The sequence below is a fragment of the Fukomys damarensis genome, unplaced genomic scaffold (genome assembly GCF_012274545.1).
Source record: "Fukomys damarensis isolate Sample0158 unplaced genomic scaffold, DMR_v1.0_HiC HiC_scaffold_36, whole genome shotgun sequence".
In the NCBI taxonomy this organism is placed as follows: Eukaryota; Metazoa; Chordata; class Mammalia; order Rodentia; family Bathyergidae; genus Fukomys; species Fukomys damarensis.
The window spans coordinates 2,590,527-2,608,353 of NW_022900948.1; the positions used below are offsets into that span (position 1 = coordinate 2,590,527).

At 35.2% G+C, this 17,827-nt stretch overlaps 1 protein-coding gene across 21 annotated transcripts in view; it reads right to left on the reverse strand.

Moving 5' to 3' along the window:
- Positions 1-2,332: 2,332 nt before the first annotated feature.
- The window catches only part of Elavl2 (ELAV like RNA binding protein 2), a 168,747-nt gene continuing 153,252 nt past the window's right edge, over positions 2,333-17,827 (reverse strand). For 16 of the 21 annotated variants that reach the window (XM_010626989.2, XM_010627000.2, XM_033759156.1 and 13 more), the window contains 4 exons: positions 16,368-16,521; positions 13,170-13,395; positions 5,692-5,730; positions 2,333-5,090 (listed from right to left, as the gene is read on the reverse strand). In XM_010626989.2, the coding sequence (XP_010625291.1) occupies positions 4,760-5,090; positions 5,692-5,730; positions 13,170-13,395; positions 16,368-16,521 (750 nt within the window). In that variant the 3' untranslated portion in view covers positions 2,333-4,759. The remainder of the gene's footprint in view (positions 5,091-5,691; positions 5,731-13,169; positions 13,396-16,367; positions 16,522-17,827) is intronic. The other 5 variants (XM_033759145.1, XM_033759150.1, XM_033759148.1 and 2 more) reach the window with 2 other exon arrangements.

The following is a 17,827-nucleotide window of genomic DNA, read 5'->3' on the forward strand; positions in this document are numbered from 1 at the left end:
ATAGTGGATTATTACATTATTAATAGCTTCTGTTTCAGAAAAAAATTTGGACAACAAATATGGGAGTATCTAAATGATTAGTGAAATGACAATAATATGTTAGGAATTCAACAAGTTACCTCATAATGAATCCAAGAAAAGAAGAATCTGTAAGGACAAAAGATGTCACTGAGTTCAGCAAAATTACAGCAATCAGCTTGATGGCTGCTGCTGGGTTCTCAAAGCACTGACGACACTGCAGCTATGTCCTGGTGGTTCATCTGTCCTTTCCCTTCCAACTGATGATTTCCAAAAGCTATGAGTGATATCTGCTCATTTTTATAGCCTTAGATACAGAAAAGTAGGCAGATAACCAATAATCCTTTGTTGACCAACCAAAAATTGCTGCTGCTGATTTCTATAAACCAGAATTCTCGAAAAGTTAATTTCAGTAAAATTCACCCTATGTTGACAGACTGTCTGTGTTAGGGCTGCAGGTGCTTAATCCTTCTAATATAAAAGGAAATGAACCTGTCTGAGAATTTTTAGGGGAATAATGTAAAGCACAATATAGGTAGAAAAATATTGGCCATAAAATAAACCGTTGTGATTTTATCAGTATTTCTCTTATCTCCCATTGTTCAAGGTCCCAATATGGAAATAAAGGCATAAGGGAGCAAAACTGTTGCTTCTTTCTTTTCTTCCTTCTCCTCCTCCTTTTTTTCCTGCACATTGCTCTGGAATTACATTTAAAAACCCCAATATTAAAATTTCAACAGACTTATTGTTAAAAATACATGTACTTTCTTTTTTCTAGGTAACTCCATGAGTAGTAGTTCCAAGTTTCCACCATAATTTTTCATGCTTTAAAAAAACGGCAGAAACACCACAATCTATTCTTTTAAAAAGTGAAGATTAAATTGCTAACATTCAAGTCAGATTAAAATAATGTAGGTGTTAAGATTAATAATGTATGTGAGTCACTTTAACAGTGAGCTACAATACCACTCAGATGATTTGCAATCCTGCATGAGACAAAATTCCAAAGTGGGAAAATGTAATTTCTACTCAAACATACCCTAATACCTTGGGGTTCATGAACTTGATTTCACAACTTTGGTTGCAAACCAAAGAGGACAAGAATCAAATCAAATTCAAGGATTAAATTCAATGTTAAACCTTATAGGAAAATTTGATTTGGTTCTTGTCCAGTGTGGTTTGCAACCAGAATTGCGGAGAGAATAGAGTTCATGAACTGAGGTATCTCTGTACCAGTACCAGTAGTAGTTTAACAAAACTCATTTACCAAGTATTTATCCACTACCTACTGAAATATATAAGAACTACTGACACTCAAACCAGTCAAAATACTGATAGGCAAGAGGAGAGAGGTGAGGGGAGGATGTTCCAACATCATAAAATTAGAGTATTAAATTCATATAATAAAAAGGAGAGCATGGAGGTTTGAGATTAATTGCATGTTGAATGAAGAGGAAATGTCTTGTCACTCAGAAACATTCCTGACTACTAAATTGTGAGTTCAGGACAATTATTTTTAGAGTGACTTTTACCAAAAAAGTAGACAGATATAATCAAATTAAAAGTCATTTGGTATATTTTTTTAAAGTACTTATTATATTCAATTGTCTTAAGTTTTAAAGAAGTGAAATTCTTGCATAAAACAATGTCAAGAAATCTTTTTTTTTCTCCACCCACAGATCTGTTGAGGCTGGGTTGCAAAAACTGAACATGTACATGCTGGCATTGTTCATGATTTGTACATATATGCTATACATATCACGCCTAACCTAAGAGAAACCAAATTTCCAAGTTGAGAGAAGGATTTCTGGACAATATAGTAACTGTGCAACAAAACTAAATTTCACACACTAACACTTAATCCTGTGGGTGAGTTAAATCTCACCAGCAGAAGCAGAATAAGTCATCTTCCTTCTGTTGTTTTTTGTTAGTTCAAGTACATCAGTGAGGGCAAGCTCCATTGTACAAAAGGCTAAAGGTTAAATCAGAGCTACAGAACGCTATCAGCATCTGATTTTCCAGACTTTACAATTTTTAGATTAAAGTACGTATTCTGTAAGAATTATTCACCTAATAAAATTTGAAAGCTAACTAATCAAAGGTGTCATTCAGTCAATAATTTTTTTTTCTGCATTCTACTTCAATTAACTTGCCTTTTGGAATTCTTTAGACAACACTGCTTTCAACTAAAGCTCTGAGGGAACCACTTTTAACTGAAGGGACCGTAAGTTTGTTCATTGCATTGAGCACAGGAACACCCCCCCCTGCCGCCAAAATGTGTATAAAGACCTACTCACCACACTGTTCTTTCCCTTCAACTTTGTTTATTGATGTACTGAACATGAAAAAGTACAAAGAATCCAAACACAAAAGAAAACATGTACAGCCTCTTAAATACTCAACAGAATATATTTTCTATTCCAACAGATGTGAATTAAGTCATACTGTACAACTTCAAATAAATACCAGCCTTACATTTTATTAAGTGCTCTGATAAACACTGTAAAGTGAAGCACAATTTGCATGCCCTCTCATCAATGCCTCGGTTTGCTACAGTAGAATAGGAAAGAAGCACGTAGCTGCTGTTTTCCCGTGAGGGAAACCTTATTTTTTTTTAAGTATATACATGTATTTTATTTTTTATTTTTCTTTAAAAGCAGAAGGTTAACTCTGACAATCTAAATGCACCTAAGGATATGAGGAAGTGCTAAGCCAATTGATTTCTGAATAGCATTGAGTGGGTCAGCATGAAAACTCGCTTATTCACTTTAGCACGCGCCTCACAGTATATGTACTGTACTATACTGAAAATTTTAACTACAGTTTTAAATAATAAAAAAATAAAACTCAAAGCAACTGCAAAGATAATGTACACCTATGTTATGCATAGCACACTGCCTGTTCTAAGGGGAAGCATGTGAGCATCTCAGTTTATACAAAAAGCAGGACGTAACTATATAGTTCTCAGTGCATCCTGGTGAAGGCAATTTTTACCTTCAGCTTTTTTGAAAATTTATTATAAGCTAGATGCTAATCAGAAAATATTTTGTATTTTTAAAATTTCTTTCATACATGGTAAAGACTTATTTTATTATTTCCCCAAATAGTGGTTTAAGCATCATACAAAGTTAAATTTCAATAGCATACAGATATTTATGATTTTTGTATGAAAAATGTAAGGAAATTTGTTCAAAACCTATGGTTATACTCATTTTTCTTTTTTACCACAAACATATTTATAAACGAAAATGTAGCATTACCATAAACAGCTGAAGCTAGACTATCTACAGACAAAATTAGCAACAAATTTGATGCACTGTAAATTCAAGTCCTCAGGACAACAAAAGTGATTAAGCAAGACCTCAAGTAACAATGTTAATGCCATTTACAAAGGAAAAAACTGATACAAAAACATTCAAAACCTGAACATCACTTGGCATGTAAGGGAAAAAAAATCAAATTAGCTGAAAGGTTCATAAACACAAGGTCTTATTTACATTACACAAAGCTCAGGTGTTAGCCTTAAACTTAACTTTCAAAATACCTTCAAATATATCCAAACTCAGATCACTTTTGCTGATTTGCTGCAGTACAAATCATGTGCAACATCTTTTTTTTTCAAGACAAAACAATTCTTCAAACAATACTGCAAGTACATCACTAAACACCATGAGCTCTATCTGAAGGGATTTCTTTAGGAAGAACAGATTTTTCCCCCATCTCTTGGTAATTTAAATTTCTTGCCTGCTCTTATATATTCTTTTGTAAATTTTTTTATTTGTTTCAAAATCACAAATCAATGTGAGCCATCTATCACATAATAACCAGGATGATCACACACTCCACTGGTGATTACAAAAACGAAACCAGCAGTGTTTCCCTCACTGATTCAATTCCTTTCATACAAAGATCTCAAAAGTATTTGCTACATCATAAATCCTTCTAAATTTTCCAACCACTGCAAATTTCCTGGTAAATTTTAAAAGCTCACTAGGTGTCATATGAAGAGATTTCTCAAAGTATTCAAGTCAAAATATTTGTTCCAGGACCAGTAAAAAGTTTCTCCAAATTTTCTTTTTTATAAAAATAGATGCTTTTTTTAAACCCACATCAAAGAGGCTCTTATCTCTTTGGCAAGGTACTGCTTTACGAAAAGTTCTCCAGTATTCTTACAATAAGCGTTTATAATGTAGCCCCCCCCTTCCCCAACCCAAATCATAATTACAAAATAAATACTGTTTTAACTTCATAAATAAAAATGTAAACTTCCAAAATACTTTTCTTAGACATAATAGCAATGCTTTAAATGTAAACCAAACACAAAGCTAACCAGAAAAAGGAAAAAAAGGGGGGAAAAAAGACACAACCAACTGAAGAATTACAACACAAAGCCTCAATATTTACTCACAGGTTCAAGGCAGTTATGTAAAAAGAAAAGAAATGTCTTCCCTTAGCTGAAACACTTTAAAAGGTCCACCTTCTTCAAAGAAGGCAATAGAATGCAATGTGACAGGTAAAAAACCTGTACCTCTTGTCCATATTCAAACATAAAAGATATTTAAGAAGTTTTAATTCAAATACTAGCAATAAAAAATCTCACATATTTCTTAGGATGCTAAGTAGTCGTTTTATCCCCATCTCAACACTGACTTACAAAGACATTTACTAATGTATAAAGTTTCTCTTAACTTGCCTTTGTCATATAGTTTTCATATATAAATGGACTGAGGACAAGAGCTCATTAGGCTTTGTGCGTTTTGTTTGTCTTAAAGGAGACCTGCAGTACTCTGTCTCCTAGACGGTATCCATTGAGGCTAGCTATTGCCATGGCCGCCTCATCATAGTTTGTCATAGTCACAAATCCAAAACCTTTGCATTTATTGGTGTTAAAGTCACGGATGACCTTCACGTTGGTGACAGCTCCAAAAGGCCCAAACATTTGCCACAGGATACTCTCATCTGCATCAGGAGCCAGGTTGTACACAAATATACACCACCCTGTTCCAGGGTGCCCAGGGATATTAATTCCAGCCAAACTGGTCATTCCGTCAATGGTCATTGGAGAAAACCTACTAAACAAAATAGGAAACATACACACACACACACACACACACACACACACACACACATACACAAAACAGAAAGAGAAGATGGTTACAGTAATGGACTTACTTCTTTTCCCCTTTTCATTCCCAAGAATTTTAGCAATTTGTCTCCCTCCACAGATACATAGAACTACTTGACATTTCAACCAAGGTCTATGTGTGGCTTGCAGTTACATGCTACACTACTGAGGTATTAGTAAGCTATTAAATGGCCATTACCGCTGCACTGAACAATATTAGCTACAATGGCATATATATTTAAAACTGCCTTCATTAATTAAGCAGGATTGGGTGTAGAAAAACCAACACATACATAAAAACATGCTATAACATCGCGATGCAGTATGAAAAAAATAATAATCATGAGTTTTTAAAAAACCAGGTGGCATCCAGTGGTATAAAAATACCCCATGAACCATCCGTGCTTCAAAAGATAACTTTTCATTAGGCTGTACATGCAAAATAAAACCCAAAACAAACTTATGAGGGTGGAAATATCACTCCCCAAATCAAAGAAACTAATTATTTGTGGGAAGGAATTACAAGTATCATGAACCTCTATCATTACCTCTTTACTCCATAAGCCATATTGAGCAGATTGTCCAACCTGCAAAACACACATTTAGCAAGCTTCAGTTTTTAATTTTTCCCCTTGATGTTCAAGAAAGCTGGGCTCATTACTGCCACCTTCTGAGGGGATATTTGCACAGTATTTATATGTGAAATCTCAAAACAGTCTTTTCACACTCCTGAGAGAATGGATACCACTGCCCTAAGACACTAGCTCTTCCAGTGGATAAAGTGTGCATTCCCCTCCACAAAGCCAGTACAGGGGGAACAGTGGTAGTGATCATCTGAGGAAACTACTCAGACAGGAAACATGCTCGGGAATCATTAACATTTTGGTTTTCACCAGCCAAATTCTAGGTGCTCCATCTGTACTGAGAGTTACTTTATACTATTATAAAATCACAATTTTTAATTTTCAAAACTCTAGTGGGTCCAAGACACACGGGGCTAGTAAAAAAGGTGGCATTAATATTCAGATTGCAGTTTACTGATTTTTTTACATTACCCATTATTTTCCAATTATCAAAGAATCAAAGACTAATTGTATAACTATAGGCAGAAAGAATCTCATGGACAACTTGGCTAACCTTCTCCTTTCTCAGATGTACTAGGGTCTAGAAAAGGAAAGCAGACCCATTGTAACAATGCTAGGACCTCCGATTCTGAGGCTGCTGCTGTATTTACACTGTTGTAGGATGTGTAGCCCTACTCAGTTTTAAGAAAGCAGGCAAGAAATGCATTAATTTGAATGTTTGTTAAAATTTATAATGGAAGGTAACTGTGATAAGTCCATCCTTTCCTGATTACATAAATGAGATTGGTTTTATAGCATTCAATTCTTACTGTGTTAATAGTTTCAAAAAGACACCTAAGAGATCCCATGTTTTTAGTGTTTATGAATAGATTATATTACTTTTAATTATAGAAGAGAGATGTGTTCTAATACGCAGTCACAGAACCACTCCCTCATCTGTCACAATACTCAACACTCTCCAAACATGACCAGAGTGGGCAGAGGGGTCCTTTTAACACCATGAAAGGTTAAATTTGAAAAAAGTACCAACCTTTTTGTCTAACCTGTGGCACAACTTAGAACACACATGAAAATTAATTCCTTCTAGTTTTATAAAAGCCAAACATCTCTTCTGGCCTTTCAAAATTGGAAGAATGTGGTCTTTGCATATCCCTACCCTCAGTCTGCACCAGGAAATTATAAGAATGAAAAAAAAGTACTGAATACGAAGTGAAAGGAAACAGAACAAATCACAGTGATAAAAGCTCCTCTGTGTGTGTGTGTGTGCATGTGTGTGTGCTTGTCTGTCTTTCCTTTTCGTGTACTACTAAGCAGAGAGCACAGATCTGAATCACTACAGTTTTACAGCAAATATCTGGTGACACAATAAAAGTGACAGTTTATCAAGATATCATCAACTATTTAGTTATAAAATGAAAACGACGAGGAGTAGTTAAGCAAGCTTGTTCACACATGTGAGGGATAGAGTGGCACATGTGTGATGAGTACATATGTGGGAGGGTTTCATGTTTTATAGAGGTTACAGGAGGTGTTATACCTTTGCACTCAAGATAAAAGTCACTAGGGACAGGGATTTAGCTCAGTGGTTCCACCACTTGCCTCACAAGTGCAAGGTCCTGAGTTCAAACACAGGTACCAAATACATAAATAAATGTCACAAACAACCCCAAACGATGAACAAAAATTGGTATCACTAATCAGTAAGTTATCTGAAAAAGAAAATTTCACCAAATTGCCGAAATGATCAATGCAGAATGGATTTGGCATATGATACAGGCAGAACAAAGCAGCATAGCACTATCTCTGTCCAAAGTGCTGAAAGGCCAGAATTCAGAGACATTTTAACAATTCACTCAAAATAAAATAACACTACCTACATCAACTGTGTCTAGGTAGACGCTTGTGCTTTCCCATCAAATATTTAGGAATTCAACCAAAATCCAGTGACGGAATTTCATTAACAAAGTTATCAGGATTTTTTATAGCAGAGTAGAAATCAAACCTGGCCCAGAACTGAGAGACAGACAACTCAATTCCTAAGCTCCAATTTATCCCTGGAATCTGCAGGATGGATGTTAAGAATACTTGTACTAGCTCTCAGAGGACCCTCCCAAAGGGTCTCACATTTCGCATACCTGTGGAATCCTGTACAATATCATCATCTTCAGTGATTCATTGACTTCTTCATTAGTCTCCCTTTAAAGTCCTCTGGAATTTAAATCAAATCATCTACCCTCTTCTGTCCTTCCACTCTTATCACCAGGAAGAGTAAGAACGAGCACAGGATCCAGAACACATGGGCCACAATGCTCAAACTGTTGCAGGTGAGCCCAGTTTCCCTTGCTCTCTCAGTGCTACACATCCACATTTACCCAGGGAACTCAAAGAAAACCATGGGTCTTCTCATGCATGGGTATTGTACAGCCCAATTCTATTAGCAACCAGAAAACTATAAACAAGTCAGTTATAAGAGAAAAGGGTATAATACTTTGGACACAAGGACCACTGCAATTATTTGTCCTTACTGTATCGGTCCATAGCTCAAGGACATCTTTTACATATGGTCATTTAAAAATGCAATTTAGTTTTTAAGTGAAGACCAAACCGCCTTCAGAATAACCAGGGAGAAGGGGTAATGCATGATGATGTACTATACTATGGTAAGTCTTAACTAGTACATTAAATATGTATATATTTTTACTATTAAAAAAACACATCTTTTACTGCTTTTAATAACTACATTCAGTCCCTATGCATCACATGCTTCCCAAAGAAAGACTGTGCAATCCTCAGAGGTGACAAACAGCAGTCTCGCCTGTTTTTAGCCTGGACACAATCCACTGTACTTGTAACAAGTTAAGGGGATTTAGAGGATTAAACTGGACAACCTAGCTCTAATTAAAATAATCTTCTTTTTTCAAAAAAAGTAGCTATAAAAGGATTCAGGGGAGGGGAACAATCAACTTTAGGATGACAGTAAAGAAAACCTAAGTAAAGAGAGCCAGTCATTTCCCCTACTTGTAGATACAAGCCACTATATGAGGTTAGGTACAAGATAATCCAATGTGCCTCATGCGAAGACAGGAAATTCAAAATTATGAACATATCACTCATCTTGCTTTAAAGGAACATTATTAACTAAAATATTAGATAAATGATATCTAAAGAGTTGGTATGAGAGTTTAGCCCATGTGCATGTATAAATTATAAAAATACATGGTGGAGGTATTGTACGAATGTATTTCATTCAACAGGAATACACTTCAGATGATTTACCAGGCAATATTTTGCATAAAACCATATAGTAAGTAAAGCATCCCTGTTCTAAAGCTGTATGTCTATAGAGAATAAAAACAAGGTACTTGCCTAATTTTCAAAAAATTTAACTAACAGTGGCGGGGCACACTGAAGTAAAGAGGAAATGAGAAATTAAAGTCAGAAATAAAAATACGTGGAAAGTCTACTAGTGAGTAAGAAAACAAAACTCTGACTCATACAAAATTATTACCAAAAACCTCTCCAAGCCATTGACCAACATTTGCTTTGAAGTTAACAAAAGATCAACTTCCTCCTTACCCAATTAAACAATATCATTTTCTAAGAATGAGAAAAATTATTCAAGAAGCTTCATATCAGTTTATTCCAAAAGAAAACTGTGATGATACAACTATCACACATCTTTATTGCAACTCAACTGATTTAAATAGCCCTTTAAAAATGCATAAAAGCTCATAAAAGCAGACACATAGGCCATTAGACTAGATCACATTCAGTAAAATTAAAGCTGCTCCAAAAGAACATGAAAATTTATGGCCTAAAGTTTAATGCAGATATCATATCCCAAGAAGACACTAAACAGCCCTGAATTACACTATCAAGTTTGTTACCTAATAACAAAAAGGCTTGTCTTACTTTGAAAACTGGAATCAATTAAGAACTATCAGATCAACGGTGCTCATGTTAAAATAATTATCTGATTACTAATACGAGTCAAGTGAACCATAAACCTTGCATGTTCACTTTTAAATATAATTCTTATTGTTACTTGACTATTATTATAATACTTGGACTTTTATTCTCTGATCTGAAATCCCAAGGTACTATAACAATATAAAAGTACACAGGAATTTTCTAAATACCTGCTGGAAGGTGACAAACTCAAAACTAAGAACATGAAATACTAGAGCACAAATACAAGGGGCCAGGGATTTAGCTCAGTGGCACAGTGCCTGCCTTGCAAGTGCAAGGTCCTGAGTTCAATTCCCCGTTCCAGGAAAAAAATGTATTAAGTTTTAAAAAATTAAACACAAATACTAGAAATGTGTGCAGGAAAACAGAACTGAACTACAGAAAAAGAGCAAAATATCAAAACACTCATCCTTAATTTGAGGGTCTTTGTAAATTGAAAGGCAGTTCCCTCTTTATTTCAGGCAATGACAGCCAAGTTAAAAAATATTTAAAGAAAAGCAACAGTCAATCACACATCAGGTTAACGATGAACTCTAGGAATAAAGAAATCAGTTTTCCAACACCCAGTCTCGATCAAACACCTCCACTGAGCACAATGACTAGTTCATATGTGGCTATATGGACCGAGGCTAAGGTAAGAACAGAACTTGGGCAAAGCTGACACAGCTAGCAGTCTGGAGAGAGAACAATAATGATCCCCATTCTGTGTGTCTAGATTTCCCTTGCAGCTGAGGTCACTTATTTTCATCTTTAAAAATTTCTTTAGAAGTCACAGAAGAATTTCTAAGTATCTTATTGATAAAACGACTAAAAGCTAAAAACACGTACAATGGGCAGAATCGCCTTTGAAAGCTTTATCCCATCAAAAAAAAAAAAAAAAACTGCAGGGTCTCTGAGAAGAGGAGTTAATGGACGACAGATGATACCATCACCAATCCTGCAGGAGTCACCTACAGGCCCTGACATTTTAATAGTCAGGCACTTGACAGAATTCCGTCTTTGCAGTCCTCTAGCTCAATCTTTGTCAAAATTAAATCCTGATTCTACAAACACTGCTTTACATAATAACTATCATAAGATAAAAATGCAGCCTAAATTGGAAAAACAAAAACTTACTAAGAATTTAAACATAATTTTCTACTAACAGTAAACAGAAGTTAACTACACAGGATGCTTAGAAAACACCTATAAAATTACTTTGAGCCTGTCTGTCCTATATATAGAGTCCACCAAAAAAAATATATCTCATACACACACACACACACTTCAGAAAAAGAAAAATAGTATGATGTTTTTCAAACAGGGGGACCCTAGAGGATGTCATATATCACAGAAAACTCACTACACTGCTGGACCTTAGAGGAGAAACTGAAAATGCATGTGCAGTAATCTCAAAAAATGAGGTTACCAAAGCAGCAGTTTGCCATACTAATAAAAGTCTGGAAGTTAACGGTCACCTCTCTGAGCACCTCATGTAATTGTAGAGGCCAAAGGTAACTTGTATTAATCTCTCGTGATATCTCAAAAAATTTAGTACTAAAATATTAATACCAGTTTTTCTTTTCCTGAAGTGTGCACATGTTTTTGGTGGACTCTGTATGTATGTGTGTATACATATATATATATATATATACACATATACACATATACATATACATATACATACACGAATGAAAGGCACCACAGGGAAACCTACAGGCTAAGGGAGAAACAACGTAAGGTGTCTTTCTCCACAACGGCAAGTATCAAGCAGGCCCGTGCTTCTATCTTCTGGTGCAACTGCCACTACCACCCACCAAAGCCAATGGTGACACGCATTTCTATTTTACCAAGGTGTTTTTTCCACCTTGGTGGAAACTGGTGATGTGGTTTCCCTGTTCAAAGGTAGCATCTCTTTTTCTCAGGGCAAAAGGCAACTTAAATAGAAATTCAACATGGTGTTTCTGACAAGTTTCTTTTCCATATCTCAAGTAAAACTCTAGAGTAGTTTTTTTTTTTTTGGTACCGGGGATCGAACTCGGGTCCTTGCTCTTGCGAGGCAGGCCACCGAACCGCTGAACTAAATCCCCGGCCCTGGAGTAGTTTTTATAGGAGACATTTTAAATGATTTATCTCTACTCTCTTTAGCATCTTAATAACCCAATGAAAAAATATGCATTAATTAATCTAGAAAACAGAATTCCTCCATCTTTTTAGGTTAAATGCATGATTATTATTTCAGTAATTGTTCTATCTCAGGAAGGAAAGAAAGTTGATACACACTTGTAATGAAAAATGTGTTGTGAGGGTCAGATAACATTATGGCTGCAGTATACTATCTGATCAAAAAAGGACATTTTAAAGTGTCTTAAAAGATAAAAATTGAATGACTTGTTTATGAAATCAAAAACAGTTGAAGTTCTGTTTAGCTTTTTGCATAGTCACTATTCTCACATGCAGGTTAGGGGTATTTTCTATGAGTCCTGATTTGGTTGTTATTCAAAGATTAGACTAAAACTTGAAAAGTTGGAAAATATATACCTGTCAGTAACACAATAGGGTATAAGTGATAGAATCGTTAAAGTTAAAACAAAATAAACTTTTAAAATGACTCAACTTTTCCTCGTGCTTTTCAAAATTTCTAAAAAATTTATGTAGAAGGAATTTTTATATTAATGTATTATAAAAAACAATTAAAATTCAGCATTTCTTGATTTGTCTTAGAACAAGTGTAATATATTAATTATAAAATAACATGAAGGATTTTTGTAAAATTATTTATTATCTATTCATTTATTTATGTATCTTAATGGATATCCATTCTTTTTACTAGTCAGTATATATTCTAAAAGTATGGGTAATAACAGTAAATATTAATGCTTATTTCTAAGAGCTGGTGTCACTGATGTTACTGTAAAGGGAAATGATTCATATGTGCAATTGCTTATGGAAATATAGATTACATCAAAAAATTTTTAAAAATAACACAGAGTGTGTTCTTTGTGCTGTCATGGTCATTCTATAGACTATGCAAAAGACAGTAAATTACCACATACAGGCCAAATCAAGGCTGCCATCGACTGATGTATGGCCCAAGAGCTAAAAATGGCTTTTACATTTTTAAAGACTTGTTAAAAAAAAAAAAGATGCACACATCATTACCCATGAAGCCTAAAACATTTATTACTATATGATCCTTTTACAGAGAATGTTGCCAACTGCTAAACTATAGGAAACAAAAAAGGGATGGAGGAATCCATCTATAGAAACTCATTGTATTCACAAAGGTTATATATCTTGAATGGATGTGTGTGTGTGTGTGTGTGTGTGTGTGTGTGTGTGTATGATTTTTTTCTCTGTGCCCATAAAAAAGAAAGAAAACAACGATAATGACAAAAGCAAGCCAGAGATGCTGTCAGTAAAAGTACTGGACAGTAGACCTGAGCATTCTCTTTCAGTTCAGTAGCTGGGCACAAGAACTGGACCAGACTTACCTAAAACGCTGTGCCTGCTGAGCTAGCGGTCCTGGATACCTTCTGTTTGGAGACTGGTACAGCTGGGAAAGGATGGCCTGATTGGTTTTTTGGCTTGGATTATTAGCAAACTTTACAGTGATTGGCTCTGTGGCACCAGGAGGTTTCTGGCCATTTAAGCCTTTGATAGCTTCTTCTGCCTCAATCCGCTTGTCAAATCGAATAAACCCTACACCCCTTGAGATGCCTATGGTAGGTTTGAGTAAAGATTTGGGAAAGAGGGAGTGGAAAGGGAAGGGAAGGAGAGAATAAAGGATAAATTAATTTTTCCTTGTCAGAAACATCTTTTCACTTACATATAGCATTTGCCACAAAAATCATATTAGGAGGAAAATTTTACCTTAGCAATTCAGTCTAGAATCACAATTTTGCATTTATTAAATGCATCAAATCACCTATACAATCTGGCCACTCATTACCACATGCCTTCCTGTAAGCCAAACATCACAACTTTTTATGTCTGTTTTCTCCCTATTTCCTTCCCCTCTACCTCCTGTAGACTAACAATAACAACAGCGCACCTGAATTCCATTTTTTAAATTGTGCTTTTGGACAAGCATCTCAGAAATGAGCGGCATAGTACCTTCTCCCCTTATAAGAAGAAGAGAAACAGGGATTTTCTTTAAAAGCTTTTAAAAAGCTGCTAAAATATATGCACTGTGGTAGAAAGATATAATACAAGGAAATTTAAAATAATATATACTGCTTAATAAGATACAGTATACGTCTTTTAAGAAAGAATGCCTTTTCTTAAGAGTCTTTCCTGGATCTCTGAAGCTCCCCATGCATCTAACAAACTACACTTTATACTAGAAAATATTATATGAAGATAACAAAGTAAAAGAAGGCCTAGATTTTAAAAATAAGTAAATACTTATGAGAAAAAAACAGTAGAAAACCCAGTTCATTCTATTTAATTAGCATGAACAGCCTAAGTGTAGTGCGGCCATAGCCGGTAACCATGAGATGCACAGTTGCAAGGAAATGCTTCCTTTCCAAGCAAACAGATTTTTAAAAAGTACCAAAGTGAGACTAGTAGGCAGAAAAGTATAGATGATTTAAAGTATTTTAATGATGAAAAGGAAGTTACTGAGAAAAGGCACTAGATCATCACAATTTAGAAGAACTTTAAAAAGAAAGGTCTACTTGCCTTATAATTGATACTATATAACATCAATGGCTCAGATTTTTCTGAAGTAGATAAAGCATTTTTTCACACGTGCTTAATTTCAGATAGTACCCGTTACTTTACCTTTTGTATATAAGCTATATCCATTACACATTACTACCTGATGAATGAACAAACAATATTGCAGGGTTTCATATTTTCATTTCAGGTAAAGGAGTAAGCTTTCCTTGAAAGCCAAAAGTATGAAGATGAAATGATGTAAGTATATCCACTCATTTATCTATTAGCTCCATTAAAAGCTACTAATCCCTAAGACTTAGCTGTTAAATTAGGGAAGCATTAGATTGATGAAATGGCCTCTACACAATGCGTCACCCAAAAGAGTAATCCTAAAACTTGAGTGTGCATCAAAATAACCTGAAAGTAAAAATGCACCCCCCTCGGAATTTTACTGTGCAGGTTGTGCGTGGGCTCCAGGAATATGCAAGTCTAGGAAGGCTCTAAAGGGGTGCTAACACTGCAGAGTGCAGGAACATATTCGAGAATAACTAAACAACAAGGTGGTAGGCTAAGTCCACCCATGATTCCACACGCTCAGGACAGACTGCCAGTTAAGAGATGAGATGGCCTTTCTGTATCACAGATGAAGTCTACTCTCAGTTCACCAAGTTCTCCGCAAGAATAAATGGATTTAAAAAGTTGAATGATATAATTAAAATAAAAGCATTTCATTGCTTTGAACAAATTTTATCTAGATTAGGGTTTCTCTTTTTTTTTTTTTTTGGAACTGGGGATCGAACTCACGGGTCCTTGTGCTTGCGAGGCAGGTGGCAAACCACTGAGCTAAATCCCTGACCCTGAGTTTCTATTTAATTTTATTTGTTATTTAATTTAATTTAATTTTATTTGTTAACTGTGTGATCTAATTAAGTGTGATAGATGCATGAAGAAGATTATGAAATAAATAATGTAGCTAAAACCATATTTTATGTACCCTCGCTTAACTAACTTTTCTCATGGCAACAAAATCTATAGGCCATTCTTCCAGGTATGTATATAGTGGTAAGATACCTCTCTTCCTAGAACTCTCTTTCTAGAACTTCTTCTATGAAGTTAATCAATAATACACAGAGGGAAACAACTCTGATCAAATTCAGATCAACTAAATTAATCTACATTTGAAAATTTTAAACTTGGTCAAATGTTATTCTAGGGTTAATGTGTTGTGTTCTTTTATTAAAAATTCACACAATGCAATCTATAAAATCTCAATGTGACTGCTTGGGAATATGGCACTGCAGGTGATTTTTCTACTTCCTTACCATATTTTTCTATTTTAAAACTGTTTCTAAAAGAGTACCACTTTTATAACAGAAAAATGTATCTGTTTTAAAAATCCAGTCAAACCTATATTGACAGTTTTCCTTTAACTGAAAGCTTTGGCAGAAGTTCTCCCACACAAAAAAAATTTTTAATAAATATTATATTCTTTTTGTTTTAATTTGGTTAAAGGTTATGTGAGGCATAAAATAAATTTTTAACATTTAAAAAATTATGTACTTTAATATATGCCTAAACAACACAGCATGGAACTGGAAAACAACTTCAGCAGCAAGTACTACTGTGGATGTAGTGTAATCTTCCCTTGAAGAACCAGCTGCATACTGCTGCGTTAAATTTTGCTTTTTTCAAAAATAAGACTGTTTATTAGTACTTTATAAAGAAGATAGGGTTTTTTGCACAGAGGCCTGAAAATGAAGATTATGGCACCTATAAATTTATTATAAGCCATGAAAACAGGCTTCAAACCTATACCTTCAGGTTGGAAATGATTCGAGTTTGCTCACTACACTCCATAATCTACTTTTGTCCATGCATATTTATGAAGAATTTCAGCAGAAAATTGCATTTTCTGGCCCACATATACTTTGATGTGTTACAGAGGCAAGACTGCAGTGTAGAAAGACAGAGTATTTCACAATCTTCCAGTCAAAGCGTGTTGTGACTGTCCAGAACCACTGCCTACTTACCAGTAACCTGGTCAACAAGAATTCGAGAAGTAATAATGCGTCCATATTGTGAAAACAGCTGTTCCAACTCTTTCTGGGTCATTGTCTTTGGAAGACCACTGACATATAAGTTTGCATCTCTGATAGAAGCTGAACTTGGGCGAGCATAGGAAACCTGGAAAAGGGGAATACAATTAAGTACACATGCACACTCAATCACCTCCTCTCAGAAACTGGTAAGACCAGCTCACTAGCTTTTCTATAAGGAGCCTTTAACACTGATACCAGTGTAAACCTGGTATTAAACGCTTTATTCATTTCTGAGGAAGTTCTAGATAAATGAGAAAAGCCATTCTCCTGGGTGGAGCGGTGAAGGCATTTTCTCCTAGAGGGTTTATAAATTCTCAAACAGACCAGATTGCATATAGCACAGCACCACTCAGGAGTGACAGTTTTCCTCAGTGCTGCCAACCCTGGGGAACAATCATTCTGAGCTTAAACTTAATTCACTGGGCACGTTTTTATGACTTCTTTTCCATCCTTTCTCATCTCTAGCACTACTAATGCCAGATTTCTAACTATTCACCCTTTATCAGTTAAGTGTGTCCTTTTAGTTAATTCCAAAATAACTTTCTCTCATAAATTTCCATAAGTTTATATACATGAGTATACCCCCATTCCCTTATCAATTTTCTTCTCTACAAATCTTAAAGTTTCTTATCTTTGAACTATAGTACCCAAAATTCTGTAAGGATCACAGACAGTGAGTCTGTACTTAAAATCAACAGTATTCATGTCTCCCAAGCTTCTAGTCCAAGTCTAGGACATGACAGATGCTAAGGCACTCATCAGTAAGGTCTAGGTACCGAATAACCCATTGGATTCTGAAGGTCCGTAACAGCTTACTGGACCACACAGCATTTAAAGAACAGTTCAAGTCTTCTATATCTCTGAACCAAATTGCAATCAATACCCACTTTGCTCATAACCTATCTCAGCCAATATTTAGAGAGCTGTGAATCTCATGAGCTATTCCTGACCACAATATTTTTTTAAACTGTGAGCTCTTCTGGACTAGCTGGCTGAAAGAACAGAAATTCTGTAATATAGTCCACTTTCCACATCATTCATAAGAAGGCTACTGAGTCTAACTCTAGAACTGAATAGCTAGGGTACCGTAAGGTGATTACTTCTGACTGCTCTGTTTATCCATTAGTATTCACTTTTAATCTAGTTTATCATCCAAGAAAAAAATCTTTTCCAACCAACACTAATAGAGAGGAAACTTAACATGGAACATTATTTTTCTTTTAAATTCTGCCCACAACTCTGTCACTGCATTATTATTTTTTAACTCTCCAAAACAAAAGTCAGTTTTGTACTACTATCTGGAGTTCTTATTATCTTTCACTCTTGCCTCACCACTGTTACATTCAGTCCTCCTACCGGGTATTCAACTAGTTTATTAGAAAGTTAAAATG